Here is a 23,769-nt window from a genome sequence, read left to right as displayed (position 1 = left end):
TTCTCGCTTAAGCATAGAGAGCTTCTTGTGAAATTGCAAGATGAATATGATAATTTGAATGCGAATAATCATGAACGAATTATGCATACATGTGTGTATGAGATAATTTCCATTTTTTACATGTAATTCGTATAAATTGAATTAATCATTCTACTACTGTATGCTTATTAAAAAACAAAGAGGCTTCACTCTGTCAAATTTGTCATAAATTCTCACGTCTATAAAAAACTTATAAAATTTTTCTTAAATACTGAATGCATACGACTACTTTTACATTTTTTCACATACGAACTACAAATAAAATAAAAAGATTAAGTGCACATGCTAAGATGGAATTGAGTAGAATTTCTTCAGCGAAGAAGACATCGATTGGTGATGTGACAAAGAGCATGAAATTTGAATACGCTAAGATGCAGACTCCTTTTTATATTCTAATTTTTTCACTTTTTATTTTTTTACTTTGTTTTTACGAGATAAAAATAGCGTCGATTCTCAATCTCGCCCGACATATGGAAAAAGTCATATTTTCTCGAGACAAACACTTTGGTTTTTCAAACGTATATTTGACGTAAAATTCAAAAATAAACGTCGTAAAATTCAAAGAGTACTAGTTTCCATTTTTTACAAAATACTGTGCATCAAAATTTTTTACTTATTATTGTTGTAAATAGAAATTAAAACGAAACGAACGTAAAAACAATTTTTAACAATGTAACTTTTTCAACTATCTCCCTCTATTTAGTGATTCAACTATTTTTAACAAATCCGCAAATTGGGTTGTCTATAAAATATCGACTTTACTTAGTTAACAAAAATTTAACTGTGTAGTAAATGTACAATGTAATTTTCTCAAAAATAAAAATTGCAAGATTTTGCAATGTTTTCTCTTGTTTTTCACATATCATTATTTTAAATATTTATTACATTTATTATTTCGAAGCAATTGAAATTTAGCCAAGTAAAATTTTTTAAATTATTAATAGACCATAATGTTGTATGTTAACATGCAACAACTGTAGCAAAAAGACAAAATTATAAAGAAATATCATTTTTTTATTACTTTAATGCTGTACTCTTATTGTAATATTATAGATATAAATAATAACATTTTTTTAAATTATTCTTTTTCTCTCTTTTTCTTTTATAATTATGTGTAAGAAATTATTGTGTTAGGAATATCAGTTATTAAATAAAATACCAATTTAATCCGTATGGATTAAAATAATTTCATATGATGTATAAAAAAGGAAGAAAATATGAACGCGATTATGATATTATTGTGAAGAGCATTATAAGTTGTGTCATGGAAAACGTGCGTTTCGTAACGATCGTCAAGGAATAATTAGTGGAGATGTCAGAGTGCCGGATACGAAGAGGCGCGGTCCTTTCACTCTCGGGGGTGTGCAGCGATTATTGCACGCGTTTCTCAGAAAAACCTTTTTACAAAGCAGTATAAGATCGTTCCACTTTTACGGTCAAGGTTGTCTCGTTCTTAGAGAATTTCTTATTCATATATATCTTATTCGCTATGTGTAGATTGTATCAATAAAATAGAAATAAATATATGTATTATATATATATATATATCAAAATATTTTAAAATTATTTTTAACAATTTTACTCTAAAAGACAATAACTCAGACATATTTTATAAATACTCTTTAGACATATCTGCGAGAGATCTTTCTAAAATTACTTTTATATCTGATTATAATCGCGGTTTTTTTTTATCTATTTTCGACAAATTGAATTTTAATAATATACAAGTGTTTTACACTTCCCATGGTTTCGTACAGAGCAGCGAGTAGGTTGCATGCTCCCATAAACATCGCAGTGCATTGCATCCGTATTGCGCCGCAGACAATAACTGCAAATGTCAGTCTCACCATTAGCACTGATCACGCTCAATCGCAGCGGGGTAACCATACCTCCTTTGATCGTTCGTCGTAAGTACGAATTTTCAGAACGTGATGCAGTGGATAAAGTCGTATTACGGCGCAACACTTTGTGAAACATTTACAGACGCGCGTACTGCAACTTAAACAGAAAAGATCATACTTAAAGGTTGAATTTCCGATTTTTTCATAGTGTACGCCGTTTGCTTTCTATTCATCTGCTAACAAATTCGAAGTACCTCTGTAACTTGCTTTTATTGCACATTCTTATACGATTTTAAAAACTATATTTATGCACAGTTTTAAATTCGTATTAAAGTTTTTTATTACTCGTAGGAGAGATAGTGTTAGTTTGAAGAACAGAATTAAATAACAAAATATTTTATGCATATATACATAATAATAATGATGTGAATGAGTGTACTATAATATTTATGTGTATTTAAGTTTACATATAGTATATATTTATATTTATTTAAACATTTTATGTTTAAATAAATATGTAATATGTAATAATGGCAATATTGTAAACGAGATCAATTTTAAAATTAAATTTTGCATTTTTACTTATAGCTTAAATATTATAAAAAAAATTTTTTTTTTCGTATAGAATCAGTGGATTATTGCAAAGAGAAAAACGACATTAAATCATAAAAAAGATTCCCTTATACATATATAAAAATTATTCTTTTTGCGAGGCATAGATATGTTGAAGATTTCACAATACTCAGTAACTTTTACCTGAATACTGTAATATTTACGTGAAATTAGAGCATTCGAGTTTGCGTCTCTTTCATCGTACCCGTTAAAGGTCGAGCGCGCGATGTTGGCTTCATCAATTATATATTGCATTGAGAAGCCCATAAATTTCTGAGAGCGCGGCTCTTTCCCAGCTAGCCTGTTCTCGACAAACATGTCGATTCACCTTGCACATCGCATAAATTGCAACCTAGAACTTCGTCATATTACTACATTATAGCGGTGTTCATCATATTGTTTCATATGTACTTAGGTATAAAATAATTATTTTTCTTTATATTGTATATCACAGCATGCAATTAATGCGAAAGGAATTTAATTTCAAGCAATAAATAAAACTTGAAACGGTCAAAATTGTAAACAAATCTTTCAATACCAAAACTTGTTACATTGAATAGTTTCATATAACTTTAATTTTTACATCTCTTTATATTAAATGTAACAATCCAACTTTGTTTAATATTGTGTACGCAAAGCAAACAAGTGTAATTAAAAATTACATAAAATTTTATCTATATACTATGGTAGCGTATAAAGTATGATTATTTATGATTACACTTAATGCTTATAACATGACCTTATGGTCTTGAAATGTACGCACACTCTCATAACGAACGCAGTTAGCATTAGCGTACGTAATCACATTTATTTCGATGTTGCCTGAAACCTCGCATAATTATGTATAACACTGCTAAATATGCAGTAAGACTCATTATATTTGAAGATTGTATACGCATAATACGTATATACATTTATAGAATCAATTCCTTACATCATATTTTGACACGTTTATGCATTTTTACATGTTATTAGTGATGTGTAAACTTTAACACATTGATTATAATATTTACGTAAATTTTTATCACACGTAAACTTTTCATGCTATTAGATACTACAAGGAATTTTTGATGAGATTACAAAATTGATTCTATGTAATCTCCGGGGTTAAGGCTCGATTGCCCTTCTCCTGAATGACTCACTCGCGTGATTGACCTATTCTGTTACATAGTCACGCAATTGAGATTTGAAATCCGAGTAGCGAATTCTTAAAAAAAAGTTTATAACTCACTTTAATTAAAATTAGATAAATCACTTTTATCTTAGTATAACAATTAAAATAATTTCTCTTGTTTTATGATGCAACGCGTCACCTTCTCTTCGATTCTAAAATTAATTGTATAACACGTGTATGGATGAAACGGCAATAAATTAAAATAATATATAATTACTGCCAATTTGCTGCTAGTGAAATTTAATTATGATACATACAATTAAAATAATAGTAAAACATGTGTAATAATAATAAAATATGTGTAATTATTATAGACAGGTTTCTTAAAATAAAGTAAGCTCCACAAAATTACATTAAAAGTTATAAAATTATAAAATATTGGACATATTTATGTTTGTTATAAAAAGATTGTTTGAATTTATCTCACGATCTAAAATCTTCTCCTTTAAAGTAGCATAGAAGAGCTTCAAGCAATTTGTTTACTAAAATGTGTGATACCTGATATCTTCCGAAAACTAACTTTCGTCACCATTTACCTTCCGCGCATAGAGATGGAAATCGATAGATGGCAAACTTTACGCGAGAGAGAAATATTTTTCGAAGCTTTAGCGCCGAATGAACTCATTTTAACTTTTTCCCAGGATTTCGTCCGTGGAAGTCGTTCGATGAGCCGAGGGTGGGTGTGTCGAATGCTGATCTTGCACAATGCATGAGATTCCATTGCAAACGAGTGTGATTTGAAAGGATAAAGCCGGGTCGTGTACGTAAAGACTGCATATATACAGATGATTAACACGTGCAATTATGATAAGAGATGTGAGTAAGAAACTTACTCACTGATATTACATATTTGTCCCTACATTTGTTATCTAACTTTTTTGCATATTAAAGAAGAGAAAGACTTTTCAAAAAGATATGAAAGTCACTTTGTACACACATTTTTTTCATGAAGAAGGAAAACGTAAGAGAGATTTGTAATCACAACGATATACAGAGAGACGTACATATTCAGAACTAAGTATTTAAAAAGATATCTTTGTTACTTTTGAAGGTAAAGAAAAATATTTTTAAGAGTAAAATTATACGGACTTCTTCAGGAAAGATAACAGAAAAAATTTAATTAAAATTTTACAACTTTATACTTAGTAATAATTTTAAAATTAAAAAGATAGATAGTAAAACATGCTTTTTAGAGCATTTATCTCAATACTTATCTCAAGTTTCTATATAGAAATAAATAAGTTAAGAAATATTCTGTACATATATAAATTAATTAAAAAATAGTCTAGTCGTGAAAAAAAATGAGTGCTGAAGAATCTGATAAACAAGTTTCATAAATTCCAAATCTCAAAGTATCGCGAGATAATTGCCTGGTGTGTAACGATTACGCTAGTCAGCAAATCTATAGTAAGTACAGATCAAACAAAGGAGGTTGTTTCTGAAATTTCTGAGCCAAGAGTTTCCCGGCGAAGGTCACGTAAAGGGTCCATGTCCAAAGGTGGGTGGGTGTGTCGGATGGTGACCTTCTTACACAATGAACGAGAGGCTAACATCATCAACGGATATGATTTGAAGGGATCAGCGGGGGCGCGGTCGGAGATTCTAGGAGATGTATATAAAGTCTGCTGAAGTCGGCCGTAGGCACATTCAACCATTCGCCGGTCTGCACGATGAAGATCCTTGTAAGTATTCATCGTCGGAAGTGCGCGCTCTTGTCTTTCTTTCTTTTGTTACCCAAGCAATCAACGTGCCGCAATCGGTCCGCTGTTATTCTTTCAGCGGAACGATGGAGTGACATAAAAAGTGACAAACGCGTTGCGAATACGTAGTTCATTTTCTTGTCAAAAAATTAAGCAAGCAGTACGATAACCGAGTAACTTAATCGCGCGGGAGTTTCGCGATCTACTCACTTGACATCGTACAATAAATATAGCTTTAAAGTTAAATTTTGTGGTGTTTCCTCCCACAATTAAATTCTTTATCGTTTAAGTGGAGAAACACTTGGTGCAATATTGTACCGAACTATATAGCTTATTGCTGAACTCACCTCGAATTGAAATTCTCCATCTCTAGTACGTTTCGTTTGCCCTGTGCGCCATTGTTGCTGCGTCGCCTTTGAGCGGTCACGGATATTACGGTGGCCACGGAGCTTATGGTGCTCACGGAGCTTACGGAGCTTACGGAGGTATAGGGTACGGCGCACATGGAGTAGCTATTACTGGACCATTCCTTGGAGCAGCGAGTGTCACGGGTCCACACGTGGGTGCCACTGCTGTTTCCGCTCCAGCGATAGGGCCAGCTCGTTTGTCTGGCTCGATGGCTGGTCCTGCTCACGTATCAGGCGCAGTTGCTGGACCAGCTGTTGTGACTGCGTCGGTCGCTGGTCCAGCGCACGTAGAAGGCTATGGTGGTCCGTATGACGGTGCCTATGGTGGCTATGATGGTTATGGAGGTGCCTATGGCGGTAATTATATCGGTAAGTAATATAATTAATTGTATAGAGAGAATTGTCGTGTAAAAGAAAAAACGCTTTTAACAATAAGTCAATGACAAAAGAGATTCTAATTTAGAAACAAGCAATAATCTAAAATAAAATAAATTTAAAAAATGTGTAATATGAAAATGTGTTTCAAACAATTTGCTAAATAAATTTATATTTATGCATTTGTATTTTTATAGTATATATATGTATACATATTAATATATATATAAATTTATAAATGTATAATTATATATTTACATTTGTAAATTTATTTATATAAAAAGAATACTGTAAAGTATAAATAATATAATATTGTTATCTAATAGATACATAAGTAATAGAGCTAATCTTAAAATTTACTTTAAAATTAATTTTGTGTATGCGCATAATGTGCATTCTTGAAAGTAATAATTGCATATGTACTGAAAACAATTCTATTCGTTTTTCCAATACTTATCTTACTTTCTTTGTTTTCAGGAGGTTACGGATATGCGGCTGGTCCTGCTTATGGTGGTTATACAGGATATGCTGGCGGTCATGGAGGGCATGGGATAGTCGTTGCCGGACCGGCTACTCATGGCGCGGTTCTGGCTGGACCTCATTCCGGAAGCGCAGCTGTTTCTGGACCGCATGCCGGTTCGGTGGTGATTGCCGGTCCTTCCGGAAAGATCACGGCCCACGGAAGCGGTTACGGTGCTGCCATTCAGGCCGGTCACGGCCACGGCCATTGGTAACGCGCGCACACCCATCTGCGAAATACAAAAGAAAAACTCTCTACATTATCATTGAAAAAGTAGAATACCGAATAATTGCCAACCCCTCCCTGGTTTTCTAGGAGAGTTCGAAGAAGTATTATGGGGGGTATGAAATTACTGTAACACGATGACGTTCGTCGCGCTCGATACTTCCGTTTTATAGTGTGCGCATGGGTACTTACATTTCTTTTCTGTACGAATGGAATAAATTCTCTTCTTTCAAAAGAAGATATTCATATAATGTGAAATAATAACCTAGAGAGTGTTATATATATATATATATATATATATGTGTATGTATACATATAATATATTGCCTGGTGCATCTCATGAATTTTGATCTCTCGCATCTATCAAAAATTCACATGTTCTATATACGTGACTTATTGTTTTTGTATTCTATATCATTAAATGTAATTATGTAAATCAATCAACATTTCTTATACAATCGATTAAAAATCGGACGATTATAAAAGGTGTTGCTTTAATTAATATTTCGAAATTCTTCAGTAGAAAATCATGTAAAAACTTTGTGTTAAATTATTAAGTTTAAAACTGAAAAGTCACGCTAATTATCTTATGCAAATTACCGTGGTAATTTGATTTACTAATCTAACCTTCTCTTCTATCAGCAAAGCTGCAATTATTCATGATGAAAGCAGTAAGTGATACGGCACGATTATATTTGACTTTAAGTCTTGGACAATTGTGTTTGCTGTTTAAGTAAACCATCACCGTTTAAGTTTTCCATTTACATATTAAAATAAACGATAGAGCAATGCAAGCTGACGTCGTACATGAAACGCACATTTATATTTCAGTGAAATTAAAAAATATACATCATAATTTATAAGTTGTACTAAAAGATAAAATCGCGCAAAAGCTTTAATATTTAATTTTGTTACTTAATATTTATTTTGCGTTCATTCAATTTTAGGCATGCTGTAATCTTATATTAATAATGAATACGTATTATAGTTTATCTAATCAACTAGGATTTGTAGAACTTTATCTTTGCTGATTTTTTTTCAGTTTATATTTTCCGTCCAACGTGAGTTTAGTCTAAATTTCTTTGTCACGCTACTTTTTCTGCACACTTCGTTATTTAGTCTATTTTGTCATAATTTTTAAGCGTAAATAAAATATGAAAATAGCGATATATAATAACCGTCTGTACTTCATTACACTCATCAGAAAGGCTACACGTTTCACGTCATGTATTGTTCGACCAAATTGTTATATCGGGGGCATCACTTCATTTCGCTCGGTAATAGACCACTTGTGCCCGTCAAATATAATCGCTAAATGCAAGGAGTTGATGAAACTGACATAGATCTAACGTGTGCCTTAATGCAATGCGTAATGATCGTTGTAAAGGGTAAGGTCATCGCGTGACTCGATGCGGACATGGTTCGCCACTCATAAGCTGAACATGAAAAGTCACGGTCAGAGAGAAAACCAGATAGAACGTTCGTTGAAACATTGATGTAAATTCAAAAATCTATTATTATCCAAGATAACTTTATTAATACATTAAGAGAAAAATATGCTCAATTTTAATAAACATTTGTTTAATAGTACTAGTTGAATACTGAAACGTAAACATATACAGTCCTGAAAAATTCGCGAATTGAAATACTTCGATAAGAAAGTCTTATAAAAAATTAAATGAAAAAGTTATTTGTAAGTTTATGTTTAAACAAATTACGTTTAAGCGCTGAAAAGAATGTTGCGCGCTTACTAATTTATCGCATGCGATTTATGGACATTTATGGCTGTCTAAATGTAATCTTAACTATATTGAAACCTTTATATCTCAAAAACTACTATTTGAAATAAAGAATGTACTAATGAAAAGTTATGTACACATAACTTTTTTATTTAATTTTTCGAAAACTGTTTTGCAGTGGTATTTTGATTTGCAAATTTCGGGACATTCCATGTTTATTTGATACAAGAATCATTAATTTCACTTAACTATCATTTTTTAAATAATATTTATTTACTGTAAGTAAATGTTAAGTTAATACTTCTATTCACAAATATTTATTAAAATTTAGTACATTTTTTCTTTTAATGTAACAATAACTCTTCATGTTTATTTAACAATATAAAACTAATTTGCAATTTGTGCATCGACATTATATAAGATGTACATAACAATAATCTATCTGAATATCAGTGTTAAAATAATCCTGTATCGTTAGTGATTTGTGATTGCGTATTTACATATTAGAATAAAATATAATAATTTTAATATAATCCATCCGTAATTTTTTGTGTATTCGAAGGTCTCATAAAGAATTACGGACGAAAGTATACTAAAAAGATATCGGACATAAATTTGAATATCGGCGTATCTAGCAAGTAATTTATGCAGGATTTGCACAAATTCAAATGAAACGCGATTTACGGTATTTATTGCGTAATTTATCGTGCGATTTATAATCGCCAGATCGTCACATGAATATATATTTAATCTTGGATTTGCTTATGTCTCCGTCTTTGTCCACTCCTTTTTTTCTATAACAAATTGTTATCGGAAAATGATATACTCCGAGATTTACTCGCGTGGTGAGCTCTCTCGAACGGAATATCGAGCGACGTTAGAGCGTGGCCTTCGTCTTATGGGAAAATCGTGGCCCGAGCCACGTCTCGGCTGAGATAGCGACGACGCGACTACGTAATCCCGCGCGTTTCATCATCGCGATGGTAGTTGCATTGTGAGAATGCACCGAACCCTCGCAAATTCCGAAAGGTCACCCACTTGTAATCGGCCGCCCACCGTCTGTGAGAGAATAAGAAATGGGTCGCGAGCAACAGGCCACAGGCCGCGTCGAGGGCCGCACTGTTTTCATGACGGACAAGCGAATAACGTGCATAGTGCAAGGACGTTAATTGCTATGCGTTGACACTGGTGGGTGATAATCGATCGTGAATTAACGGGCGTCCGTAACTGCCGCATCACTCGCAGGCGGTACAAGTTAATGGGCGTTTGCAACCGTGGGAAGATATTGTTTCAATTAACACTTGAGTTTCTAAGATTTACTTAATAATATTGTGCAACAAGTAAAATCATCGAAGAATTCTAGAAATATTATTTTAAAGTAAATGGTGATAATCATTACCTATCCAAGTATATAAACTTTTTTAACATTTTGTGTATACAAATAGAATTTAAACGTTACGAATAATATTGCACAAATATTTAAAAAATAAAGAAAACCTAGAATATCTAAATAAACGAGATATTTTAAATATAAAGAAGTTGATTCTTCTACTATTTTTATATTATTTTATTGAGAAAATTTATACTTTATTTTATATTTGTAATTCTTTGTGGATTATACGTGCTCATGATTTTGAATACGCATTGTAATATAACATAATAACATTAGTTATACTGATAAATGTTTAATCTGTCTGTTAATTAAAAAATAACATAACTAATTTATTTTGCTTAAATTGGACATAAGATAGTACTTAATAATAAATTTGATTTAAATTGATGAGGTAGATAAGTTTTGACAAAGTAATTAGATAAATATTATTAACTTTTTTTTACGTATTTATTAAATATAGCTATACTATATAAAATTTTTGATAAAATTAAATAACTCAACTTGCGTTTGACAAATGAAGTTTTTATAGAGTCTTTGAATTTTTACGAGAAGAAATTACGTTTGCAAGAATATATTGTAATCCTATAATATTTGTTTCAAAAAATTCCAAATTATGAATATAATCGATCTGTTTAAAAAATCCCATAATCAAGTTTTTTATCGAATATTTATAAACAGATTATTTAAATATGTACAATTGTTAATATTATTTAATATCTAAATAAATAATTAAAATATTGTTAGAAAAATATCCGAAATTATAATTTACCGAGTTAAAAGCTATCCAGAAAAGTAAGAAAACTGATTCGTGTAATTTGCGTTGCAGTTGAATAGACCGGTCATATTATACCAACTATATATTTAGCAACCCTGACAAAACGTCATTGTATTCACGCTTTCTGCGAGATGCATTTATAAGGGTTTGAAAACGACGGCTCCCGCGTGTGAATTCGTCTTTGTTGCCGCCATAAATCACGAGTCTTGTCGCGGGTCAGAGTTACGACCGAGACCGATCGTCGTCAGCTACCGGATAGCCGGTGGCATTCCTGTGGAGATCGATTTGGGGAGAACATAAAGCAAGAAAGCCGGATTGTTTTCTCTTGGCAAACTCATTCTCTTTCTCTCTTACCCCCCTCGCATTATACGAACGACTACGCGAAAATGGCGTGAGGAGTGGCTGATAATAATGTGGTGAATAGGGCGTGTGTGAAAGATCGTTAACAAGTCGAACCATGGAGAGCCGCTGTAGATCGTGCAAGGTCGATCGATAAATCCTTCGACAGTCGTAACAGTTTCGGAACGTAGATCCGTGATCAACGTATTTTCTTTTGAATATGCCTACGGAAAATTAAAAAGAACATTAATTGTTGAAAAACGCAAGATTAAAAATAATAATTAAATAAACATCTATAATAGATATTGTTAATTATTACAATTAAGACAGAAATCGATTCTTTATACATATTTTCATCCGCGAAATTAAAATATTTTAGAAAATAAAAAATTATATTAGAATGAGATTGCTAACGTAAAATATATATGTACCTATGTAGCAATATTTGTACATCCAATTAATTTTTTGAAAAATAGACTTTTTCATCAATCAATTACGCGTTTTTTGTTGACATTACAATCGAGCATTTTTGTAAAAAGCTTGTAAAAATAAATCAATCTCTGTCACATGCATAGTTGAAAGTTGAAAATATTGAAAATGTTAACTCATTGTTTTTTATTATCAATTTGGAAATATTTTTTAATATAAATATTAAATTTATTATTATAATAAAACAGCAAAATCGAGCATAATGTCTTCAATAAAATTCCATAAATAGGAAACTTTCAAATCGCGCAGAAATGTATACGCACGTCGTACATCAAATATAGATATATATCTGCAGATATATTACACTACCTATATTTTTCAGCAGTTTTATACTTTTCGTGAAGGTACTACTCACCTGAATTGTAAATATTTCAAACATCAAGCGATTGTGGAAATCTCTTTAGTGGAAAGTTTAGAGTTAGAAGCTATGCGGGACCATTGTTGCTTTGTCGCCCTTCGATCCTATCGATATCAAATTCTTTTTTCTCATTAATGCCATGCTGCTAGTTAACTACTGCATAGCGCGTTTTCATCGATGATGACGAAAGATGCTGTGATTCGAGATGCAGCGACTTTTCACCAGTCATTACCAAGGGACATTACCGTGCAAGCTGATGCTAAGTGTGCTTTTATAGTCGGAATACAACGTGGGACGGCGAACTTGGCGAATCGAGGCGAGGCATCGCTCTGTATTCCCGTCCTTAACTCGCGTGACAAGATTTTGAAAAAAAAAAGAAGAATAGAAAGAAAACTCGATCAATTGGATTGAAAACACGAGGTTGCGACGCAACCTTGAACCGAGTCGGTAAAAGCGACCGCGCCCAAGCGAGTAGGGGTGAGCAACGATTAAAGAAGTTGATTTTATCACCTTCGCGACGTAATGTTTATCGGCGGTCCGATGTCGCGATTGTATTCACCTGGAGATGGAAAAGATCTCCTTGAATGGTATTGTAAATCGGTGTTATAATAAACTGCTCGGTATTTAATGTCATGGAGAAAATATAGTCGAAGGTTGTACAGAGAAATCGATAAAAAATAGTCGGTAGGTAACGATATTAAAATAATCGTTCCTGATACTGCTGATAAAATATGCAATATCTATATATGTATACCACTGCAGTAAAGTCAAGATGCTAGAAATTTTTTTCGTAATAAAATTATTTGCAGTTTTAAAATTTTCATATATAATATATATTTTTTTTTAATATCTAATTATTAATATTTTTATAAAAGAGTGCTAATTTGCAGAAATAATTATTACATTGCTCATCAATTTAATAAATAATATTACTATTCTGGTTTTACTCATGATCGCGTTTCAAGACTGAAAAAAATTTCAACGCGCATATTACAGAATCAGATATATGTAAATAACAGATATAAATTCACACAAATATTTAAGCATCAAGATCCACACTTTGATCGAATATAGGAATTCTTTTATTTAATCAAGATATTCGATTGTAAATGAAATAAATCAATAAGTATAAAATATTATATTCGTAGATAAAAAGAGGGAGAAAGAGTAGCACTCCGACAGGACAGAACAGAGCGATCTATTGCATTTGGCAGACGAGTAATTTGATCTCACGAACGATCAATCTGAGTCACGTGCACATTGAAAACTTTCACAATAAACGATAGGCCATCACATTCTACAATGCTTGAAGTAGAACTCACTTGACAGTGCTTGGTGATTGATGATGTACATAGCTAAATATACCGCGATGTCAGTGATCACCATGATGAAAATATGTAACATATTGTAGCCGACTGTTCATCCGAACCATTAGCCAAATAATAATCGATTATAATGCACGCGGTATGCAAGCTAAACAACTCTGATAAGAGCCCTTTATGTTACGTTTCGTGCTTTGTAATTATAAACCAGTTAGAGAATGTGTCAGCGATAAACATATGTAGCCAAAAATCTATTCGGCCGTTCGCATTTGGATATATGCTTTGATGACTAAATAGAGAACTAATATAATAATACAAGCTGCAAGCATATAGTAACGCATGCTTTATGGAATTAGTTTACAGATTCTCTACAGGAATAATAATAATAATAATAATGTAATTACAAAGACAATCTAAATTTAATATAACAAAATATAACTAACAAATAGAATAAAATATTTTTTTACTATTATACTTATTGAGAATTAGATGTCTCGTTTGATTAAAGTGATTCCGGAAAAATACGTCGCTGGAGTCTCGCCAAATTCAACTCGTATAAAAATGGTTCTTAACCGAGAAACTTTGAGGATCGCTGATCTACGTCATAACATAGTACACACAATGCATTTTCCGTTTCCTCGAGAGAAAGAAATCTCGATGGAGGAAATTGACGGAATGTCCAAGTTAAGAAATTTCGCGTTTATTGTTTTTCGAGCACATCGGATGCGGTTCTTTTTAATTTACCATTCGGTAAACTGGATAACGATGAAAAAAGAATTTCCGTATTGCTCAATCAACAGTCATCTTTGTATTCGAGGCTGCATATGACATTCGATAATGGCTCTGTAAACGTTTCCTGGCACCGTGTCTACGATCTGCCACGAACTTGATAATATCGTCGCGTTCGGGCACGCACACTCGTATTCGATAACAATAGAAGAGCCCTCATTCCTAACGACAATCAGCAAAGCCCGGATGACGCGTGGGCAATGCAACCGTGCCTCGCCTAGACGAATGCACAATACAATACGCAATGTAATCGTTCTAATGGCGACAGACACGTATACCTGCCTACTGAGAGAAAGCAGGAAGAGAACACGCATAAAATACGCGAATCGTATTTAGTCTCAAGGTCATTGATGACTTGCTTATGATAAGTTGCCATCTTATCTTTCCACGCTTCTTAACAGCGAGGTCGAAATACGTGATGATGTTACACGGCAATCAATATCTATGTTTTATGATGTTTGTCGATAGTTTTTTATGTTGTAATTTTTTTATCCTTTATAATATACGTTTTTAAAAGAAAACGTTTTGAAAGTATGAAATAATAAAGTCTTTAGAAATCACAATGCAAATCGTTGTCTAAATAAATTCTGTCATTCGCTTTCGCACAAGAGATATACGTCAATCACATGATTGTCAATCTATAATTGTATCTCTTTAGCATGCTAAAAGTAAATATTGTACCAAGATATCGAACTGATCTGTTGTTGTTCTTACTACTACCGATTATGCGAATAGATCGAGGCAAACATAACGCACGAGACCATAGATGGATGTGATGAAATGGAGCAACGCGACCCTCGAGCCGCATAGCTTGACTTGCGGCGAGGTGAGACGTTAGGTGCACTCTGGTGTCACTAACACGATGACTTAATGCTGATAAATCGATGAAATGTCACCTTAGCTTGCGGAGAATGTTTGGCGTGTCCTGTGCCCCGCCCGTGGGGTTGGCGGGAGCGCTGAGGCTCCTTCGGGGAGACAATGCCCCTATAAAAGCGTAGTGGACACTGGTTGATGCCAACCACATTCACCTCAGCCATCGAAGCAAATTTTCCCTAATATTGTACCTATCAATTATTCTTGTTTCCGTTATGTGCGCCTTGGTCGCGATTTTTTTCGTAGCGGCTCTGTCGATAGCAGCCGCGGCACCATCAGGCTACTTAGGTCATGGTGTCGCGTTAGCTGGACCGATTCTAGGACCTGCGGCTCTTGCAGGTCCTATCAATGGACCGTCCGCTCTCGCTGGTCCAGTGGTTGGACCTGCGCGCATATCCGGAGCGGTTGATGGTGGTGCTATCGTTACTGGTGCTGTAGCTGGACCATCGGTCGTTTCAGATAGCATCTCTGGACAAGCCGCGATTGTCGGCCCAGCTCTTGGCCATGCGGCACCAGTCTTGGGATGGCCAGCTTATGGTAAGTCAATGATTGTTATTATCAATAATAAACACACTAATAAGCTTTGCAATAATTTAAGATATTAATTATTTAAAACCTCGGTAGTCTAATTGTTAGGACACTTGCGCGTAAAGCAAGTGATCCGGGTTCGATTCCCAGCCGAGGTAATATTTTTCGCAATAAGAAGAATTATTATTTTCAGATTTTATAATACAGTTTAACATCGATATAAGATGACAAGAGAGCATCAATTAATTATTAAATTGTTAATCAATTTAATTCGTGATAGTACTATGGTAGTTTATTAGAGTTGCGTTTCAATACCGACAATCGTTCGGCGCACAGTTTAGAAGGACTACACATATATAAATTCACGTGAAATTATATATAATCAACTAAGATTCAAGCTATTATAGGCTTTGTATTCGTATTAGTTATGTTGTCACATTAAACGATCTTTAATTGAATATTATTATTTATTTGTTTATACTGTAAAAGTGAGATATTAAAAAAGTTATATTTTAAAAAATCTTGAAAAACTTTAAAATATAATATCAAATTTTATTGGACCGTGAGAATTTTTAAACTAAATACCAATGAAAATAAGCCATTTACGGTCAAGCTGGATCTTGGATGCTTCTAATATAATTTCGTGTGAATTTATATACTACGTATATAAATCCTTAAATGCGCGTCAAAATTTTTTCAAACTTACAACGCAAATTAATAAACTACTGCAGTACTATCACGAGTTAAATTGATTTACAATCTAACAATTTTGATGCTATTGCATCTTGGAACTTAATGATATGTTGAGTGACATATTAAAATCTATGAATGGCATATAAAAAATCTGTAAATAATTAATTTACATTTTAAAGACCTCGGTAGTCTAATTGGCTAGGACGCTTGCGCGTAAAGTAGGCGATTCGGGTTTAATTTCCAAGATAATATTTTTCGCAATGTAAATTTACAAATATAAATATATGTATAAGACATAAGACACTTTTATTTAATGAATCATTACCTTTATTAGAATATTGAAAATGCGTATCTTTATCGTGTATTTTAAATAAATAAGTTACAGCTTCTTTCATTTTTTATATAGGTTCATATGGACCAGTACTTGCTGGTCCTGCTGTAGGTCCAGCGGCTCTTGCTGGACCTATCGCAGCTCCAGCTCTAATTACTGGTCCATCCGGTAGCATCTCTTTTGGACATAGTGGATTAGGTAATATTATTCGTGGATATTCACCTGGACACTGGTAATTCACGTCATTTGGCAACACGAACTAAGGACCTCCGCAACTGATCTCTTAGATGCACAATCTCAATCACGATCTTCGTCATTCGGCATATTACACGTATTTCTTACATGTGTACATAATAAAGTTTCGCATATATAACATTATATATAATAATAATAAATGCATGGCACTTCTGGAATGAATTTTGTCTGTTGTCTCCTATACGCATTTTTTATAGCTGATTTTTTACAGCTGGTTTATATGTAAATACATATATATGTCTACAATAGATCAAAATCAAGTGTCCTTAAAGAAAAATTTTCTTTTAATGCGTTAAAAAGAAAAGATTATTAAGAAGGACACTCTTGTTTTACATTTTCTTGTACACTTTTGTTTTACATTTTACTATAAATAATATTCAAATAGATTAAAAACGAGCTGATGTTAAATATTTTCCATCACATTTCTTATATATTATATCTTATATATTTGTAGGTACCTAACGAAGATTCGTTGTATATAACGTTACATATAATAATAATAACGAAAACGTGGCAAAATTTTAGAACAAAATGTTTTTTAATGTTGTCTCACTTCCTACACGCATTTCTAGCAGTTCATTTATGTATAAATATATGATCCAGCGACGATAAAATAAAATTTAAGTTAAAAGAAAATATTTGTATCACATTAAAAAGAAAAACATCTAACGAGAAGTAACACTTTTGCATACATTCTCGGTAAAAAAAATCTAACTATAAATTATTTTAAAACTAATTATATCAAAAATAAGTTAATATTAAAGAAACAATACAATTTCCAGTTATTATGTTGACAGTTCGTTATGTGCCGCAGGATCGGCAAACGAATAAAATTTGAGCGGTTAGGAGCCATTGTGTGCTTCGATATTTATGTATAATATTTCTTAAGAACTAATAGTTTGACGTGATCAGTTAACGATCTCTCTTTCGCAGTCCATTGTATCACCATTGATGCCGAGGACTCTATTGCGCGATGATACCAGTACACCTCCTCCGGTAATTGTCGGAAATTGCCTCAACGTCATACCAATCAGCAACGTATTCTCTCGCGTAAAGCAAATAGGCGTTCGTGCGAATATCGCGGAACATTCTTGTCTTGCTAGTCCAATGCACATTTGTTCTGCGCATTGGACCGGCAAGACAAAAAAAGATGAGATTTTTTACTTTTCTGGGTGTAGAATTATTCAAACAGTGAGGGAAGGTGATTTTAAAATAATATAAATATTGAACAACAATAAATTTTATAATAGAACTGCACGAAAAAAACAACCATGGTTGAATCAACATGATATATTTGATTAAGCAAATTTTGGTAGAAGTAAAGAGAACTTCTGGTTATTGTAATAAAATATTTGGTTATACGCAATCAAACCATTTAGATATGATAATAGTTAAAATTTGTTTAGTGCGTATGTAGTAATAATATCTAAATATCTAGTTATTGTAATTATACAAGAAATAAAAAACATGGTTGGCTTATCGTGACATATATTGTTAAAAAAGTATTGATAGAATTAAACAAAACTTCTGGTTATCATAATTAAAAGATCTAGTATTCATAACCACAATATTTAGATGCAACATTAACATAGTTTAGATCCTGCAAGCGAAAAAAAATGGGTTGGATTAATATGAAACATGTGTATAACAACCTGACTATTTGGTTAAACATGAATGATCTAAAATCGTTATATTTATATCGTTATCTTAACCAGACAAATTTGATTAGACAATTTGTTTCTTAACGATTGCGTTTGGTAGTCATCATGGCATATACTTACAAAAACACGTTTTGGTTGGGTAGTCGCCGGTGGCATCTCTTTTTTAACACCTAATAAGCCATTTTTCTTTGAGATAGGCCTGCCACGCTCTTACTAGACAGACTGTTTTTCCTTTTTAATATTTGTATAAATATTTTATTTTCGGTATTTTCTTTTTAATATTTATATACATAAATATTTTAAATTATATTGAATTTTTTAATGTGCTTTGCTTATCGCCGAGACGCTACCGTGTCTCCAGATGTAATAATAATGTGTCGTTAATAAATAATTATTTTTGAAATCTCTTAGTTTCTTAGTAAAATTTAAAATAATTTACATCGTACTGTATAGATTTTATAGATTATTATAATATAACATTGATCTTTTTTAGAAGGCATTATTATTTCTTAATAATTTTATAATTGTTATAAATCAATACAATAAAATAATTTTTATTGTATTGATTTATTACCATAATATTGAATCTGTTAGCCTATAATCGAGTACAGGGTTTGCACTGTTTCATGATGAAGTGACGATATTACTAATCTTTTGCCCAGGCCAACTAATATATCGTATTATCGTTGCACGAAGAATACATCATAGAAGAAATAGAAACGTGAAATACATTATCTAGCTAATGTGGTTACATATTAATGTTGAACATTTTTTTATAAACTACACACACACACGCACAGTTTATATGTTATAATTTAATAATAATTCTTATGCAAAACGAAATAAAATTGAGAAAAATAATTTGCTTCTTAATCTTTTATTTCATATTTACAATTGGTCCGTTATTTTATTATTAATGTTCTCAAAAAATTATCTAATGATAAGTGCATAGAAATTATCATATCTTATAGTGCTGAAAGATTAGTGCTTATTTTAACATTTATAGGATTTTATTAAAGAAATTATAGATTAAAAACAAAAAGTAATGTTTTCTTAGTTCGTTGTATAGTCAAAATTAGAATAAGCTTTTCATCGAAGAGTTATTCAGTTTTTTAGTTGTCATTCGAAAAGGCGAGTGTGTTCTTTTCTTCTACATATTGTGTACTTGGTCCTGTACGTTTACCTGCCTAACTCTTTTTACTTTTCCTCATTTCCTTCATCTTCATCTGGTTCATTCTCACCTTCTTCATTCTCTCCTTCTTCATTCTCTCCTTCTTCATTCTCTCCTTCTTCATTCTCTCCTTCTTCATTCTCTCCTTCATTCGCATCATCTCCTTGTCCTGGATTGTCTAATTCTGCATCTTCATCTGATTCTGAATTTTCTGAATTTGAATGTCCTGGATGATGAAATATCCATGATGGAAATATATCTTTCAATATTGGTGATTCTCTAATACGATTGTCTGCTGTCACTGGTGCAGTTTCATCTTCTGATCCTTCTTCGGTATTTCCTTCTTCGTTTTGTCCATTTTGTCCGTCATATTTTTCCTTTTGTTCTGATTCTTCAATGTTTAATGCACCTGCAAAATAAATCAATGTTAATAATTGATGTATTTGTTATTGTAAATATACATGTTCCGAGAAATCCGATGATAATATTACTGCAACGTGAAATTTTGTGAAAAATTATGTAATAAAATACATAAGTCATTCTTTCTGCATAGCAGTTTTTGTTATTAACGTTCGCTCGTATCATGCAAAGTAAATATTATCAGTCAGTGACCGAGCTTGATAAAGAAATTATAAATAATGTTTTTATAACAAATGATAGTTAATCTTCCAGGTCTAAATGAACAAGTATAAATGGATTTTAATAATAAAAAAATGTATATGTTTATTATATAATACTTAGTACGTTTCGAATTAACTTAGTCATTCTCAGCCACTAATCTCTACAGTAAATCGTAATACTTACAAACGCATATAAACGAAACAATAAAGTAAAATTTTTCCCCCAAATTCTAATGAAAACATCTCTGCTCACTTACATAAAGTTTATAAAAAATCTCCGTCATATTTTTAGTCTTAACATCAATAACCTATTCTTTAATCGATAGCGAGAGAAACGGTAAAGTCCTCACACAAATGTACTGTTGAATTCTTTGATTTTATCATTTGCACATTATTAATAATCAAAAAATAAAAAATAATAAAAATAAAAATAAAATTGTAATGGTGGTGTATAGCGCAGGTTGTGAAGTTGAGATGTCTTGGAGAAATGATTTGACTTTAAATCTGAATATAACTATGTAGTTTTCAATTGATATCGAGGTGAACATAACGAACAGAGGTGTGACATAAATTTGTTCGAATATTTCTTATTGTAAAATGGATAAATTATATAAATTGAGTTTTTATTATAATTGTGATAAATCTTTCCTGTATGACAGTAGGTAGTCGAATGCTTGCGCATACGAGTTTGCTTTGCATTATATGAACAAGAAATTTTATACTATTTAATAGAAATATTTTATTATTTAATGTTTTTTTATATTTACTATAATAGCTAATGAAAAAATGAACGTTTCGATTTACGCGTTCTTCTTTAGAACATATAACTACGATGAAAAAATGTTTCTTAATTATTAAGAAAAATGTGGTCCACTTTTATTTTTCCATTAGTTACATAATGAATACATAAAAAAATTATTATAATTTATTTACTAAGCCCGATCACTCTGACTGTTATATTATATTACACATATAATAGTTTTTTATGTATAAATATTTAAAGTTTGACTAATTATAAGCGTTGGTTAAAAAGTCATCTCTCTATGTGACATTTATGATTAGTCAAACTTTAAACATTTGTACTTAAAAATTTACGGTAAAAATGGCTTACATTTTTATTACTTAATTTTTCACAAAGTTTTACGCTGCAATAACATTATCCTCGAATTTCGGAACATCTTATACACATATCTAATAAATATCGTAGAGACATACCTCTTCCTTTTGGGGCAACAAATCTGTGTACTGATACTCTATTTACTGGAACACTCGCAGATCCAGCATAATGATACGCTAACATCACCATTAGTAAAGAAAATACGACCTGAAAATTTTAATACACATCGTATTTATTTCGAAATGTAATCCCGTTTAAAAAGTTTTCGAATTTAGTCTTTAGAATTTTCTGAAGCTTATAATTGAATTAATCATGTCAAAAATGCCCTTCGAAATTCTTTCTTTCTCGATTGATTAAAAGAGGAATATAGACTATAAACAAAAAAGAATATTTCGAAAAAGACAGAAATAAATTGTAAGGAAACTATAAGAAATTACAAAGACAAATTTCAAAAACTTTTTTAATAGATCTCGAAGTCATTTATTTGCAAAAATTGTAATAGTTAAATAATAATTGATTAAAACTTACGACGTATTTTAAGGAAGCCATCGTTAAAGTTTTATTTCAGTGTCTCTCTTGTCTCTGGATATACTAATTAAATAAGAAATAAAAGCAAAACTGTAATACATTAACATGTATTGAATATTTACATAAATGGTTTGCTTGTAAAAATATTTACCCAATATATGCTACGAAGATTGTAAGAAAATAGCTCTGAAATGAAGTAAAGAGGGATGGATATTGAGTACTGTATGTTACTCGCTTGCAAGAACTATATATACTTATGTTAACTTACTAATTATATTTTACGTAAGAGTAATATAGATTAAGTAAATAGAGAATATTCGATATCTAAATGATCGAAAATTATCTATGAGTCACTGCAAAATAGCGATAACTAACAATAAGTATATATTTTTTCTGTGTGTAAATATATGTATAATAAAACAGTTACGTAATCTACGTAGAAAATTTAAGAAAGATAGATATCTGAAAGTCTAATTTTCTTTATCGTTAAAAATATCTAATAAATACTTTAATACACATATGTTATGATTGTTATTTATCTTTTTGATTTAATGTAATTTTGAAATTTTTGAAACATGGACGAAAGTATAGGTTACAGTTTCGTATTAAATATTGTATACTTTAACTATTCTTTTAGTCTATACAAATTTTCGGCGCTATTGTTATGATAATCATTTCAATTAATCTAGAATTTCAACGTTACTCTATCGTTTGGAATCATGAACGTATAATGACGCAAATGAATATTTTAAGGAATATAGCCATTGTAAAACTTCATCTGCGACTGTTATACAGAGAGTTTTCCATAAGAAGTTTCATTTTAAATTAATAAAAAGCGAATAAGTTTTTGAAAATGTTGAGATATATTTATTCTAATCCAAAATGCAGATTGTGCTATTAAACATGGAACTCAATATCAACCGAATGACCGCCTCAACTTTTCTTACAAATAGTCATTCTTTGAGAAAATTTTTCATCAAGTTTTCGCAAAATTGCGGATCAATTTTGCCAACAATTTGAATATTGTCTTTGAGCGCCGAAATCATTTGCGGAGCATTTGTGTAAATTTTATCCTTCATACAACCCCAAAGGTAAAAAATCCAGGGATGTCAAATCGCACGGTCTGGACGGCCAATTGAAGTCTTCGTTACGCGAAATGACACATCCAGGGAACTTCTCTGCCAAATTTTCATCATGTTTGTAGTGAATTTTCACTTTTATGTGTTCAATCTTTTCATATAAAGTAAAGTAATTGAATTTATGTACCGATCGCAAATGAAATTAATTGATTATTTCATGCGATATTCGATGTAACATAAATGTTGCAAATCTAAATTATTTTTAAGACAATATTTAGTAATTCTTATTCTTGTCTTATTGTTGTTAATATTCTTATGATATTTGATTTAAAGTTTCATATGGTTGACCGCAAAGATACTAAATATGTACTGTATGAAATTGAAGAAGGATGAATAAGTATCTTGACGCATTCTTGCAGCCAGCGTTTCTTGTCTGTATTAGTTTGAATAAACTCTGAATTTATTATAACAGTCGACACACAAATATTTGAACATTTATAACATTTTCGGATATAAATTTATGAACTTTTTTCACTTATTTAGTCTCATTAAGACGTTGTATAAGTTTGGTCGCTATCTTTTTTGACATTTTATATATTGTATGTATATTATATCACTCAAAGTTGTTATCAAACAATTACAAATTTTCAATTTGATCTTCATGACATGCAATATCATTCTCGAACGATTTAAGACTCGTTGAGAAAAATCTTGTGAATTCGTGTAATTGACTTTATAACAAAATATTTTTGTCGTGAGATAAATACAGACCAAATGTGATAACAATATAATAATTGATTAAATAAGAAATAAAAT

General features: G+C 31.5%; 3 protein-coding genes across 3 annotated transcripts; 2 read left to right on the top strand and 1 right to left on the bottom strand.

Annotated features, from left to right (window-relative positions):
• Positions 1–5,154: 5,154 nt before the first annotated feature.
• On the top strand, positions 5,155–7,139 carry LOC108775790 (shematrin-like protein 1). Its single transcript, XM_018542236.1, has 3 exons — positions 5,155–5,277; positions 5,740–6,097; positions 6,629–7,139. Exons 1-3 carry the CDS (start codon positions 5,155–5,157, stop codon positions 6,880–6,882), a joined length of 735 nt encoding a protein of 244 aa, XP_018397738.1. The 3' UTR covers positions 6,883–7,139.
• Positions 7,140–15,148: 8,009 nt separating this feature from the next.
• LOC108775803 (tetra-peptide repeat homeobox protein 1) lies at positions 15,149–16,929 on the top strand. The gene is made up of 2 exons (XM_018542252.1): positions 15,149–15,507; positions 16,598–16,929. Exons 1-2 carry the CDS (start codon positions 15,186–15,188, stop codon positions 16,756–16,758), a joined length of 483 nt encoding a protein of 160 aa, XP_018397754.1. The 5' UTR covers positions 15,149–15,185; the 3' UTR covers positions 16,759–16,929.
• Positions 16,930–19,335: 2,406 nt separating this feature from the next.
• On the bottom strand, positions 19,336–22,087 carry LOC108775802 (spore wall protein 2). Its single transcript, XM_018542251.1, has 4 exons — positions 22,026–22,087; positions 21,875–21,937; positions 21,445–21,553; positions 19,336–20,018 (listed from the first exon to the last, which is right to left on the bottom strand). The coding sequence occupies exons 2-4, from the start codon at positions 21,893–21,895 to the stop codon at positions 19,636–19,638; spliced, it is 513 nt and encodes a 170-aa protein (XP_018397753.1). The 5' UTR covers positions 21,896–21,937; positions 22,026–22,087; the 3' UTR covers positions 19,336–19,635.
• Between the last annotated feature and the right edge of the window lie 1,682 nt (positions 22,088–23,769).

This window comes from Cyphomyrmex costatus, unplaced genomic scaffold (genome assembly GCF_001594065.2).
Source record: "Cyphomyrmex costatus isolate MS0001 unplaced genomic scaffold, Ccosl1.0 scaffold32, whole genome shotgun sequence".
NCBI classification, from domain to species: Eukaryota; Metazoa; Arthropoda; class Insecta; order Hymenoptera; family Formicidae; genus Cyphomyrmex; species Cyphomyrmex costatus.
The sequence above is the reverse complement of the archived record's forward strand: the minus strand, read 5'-3'. Positions and strand labels throughout refer to the sequence as shown.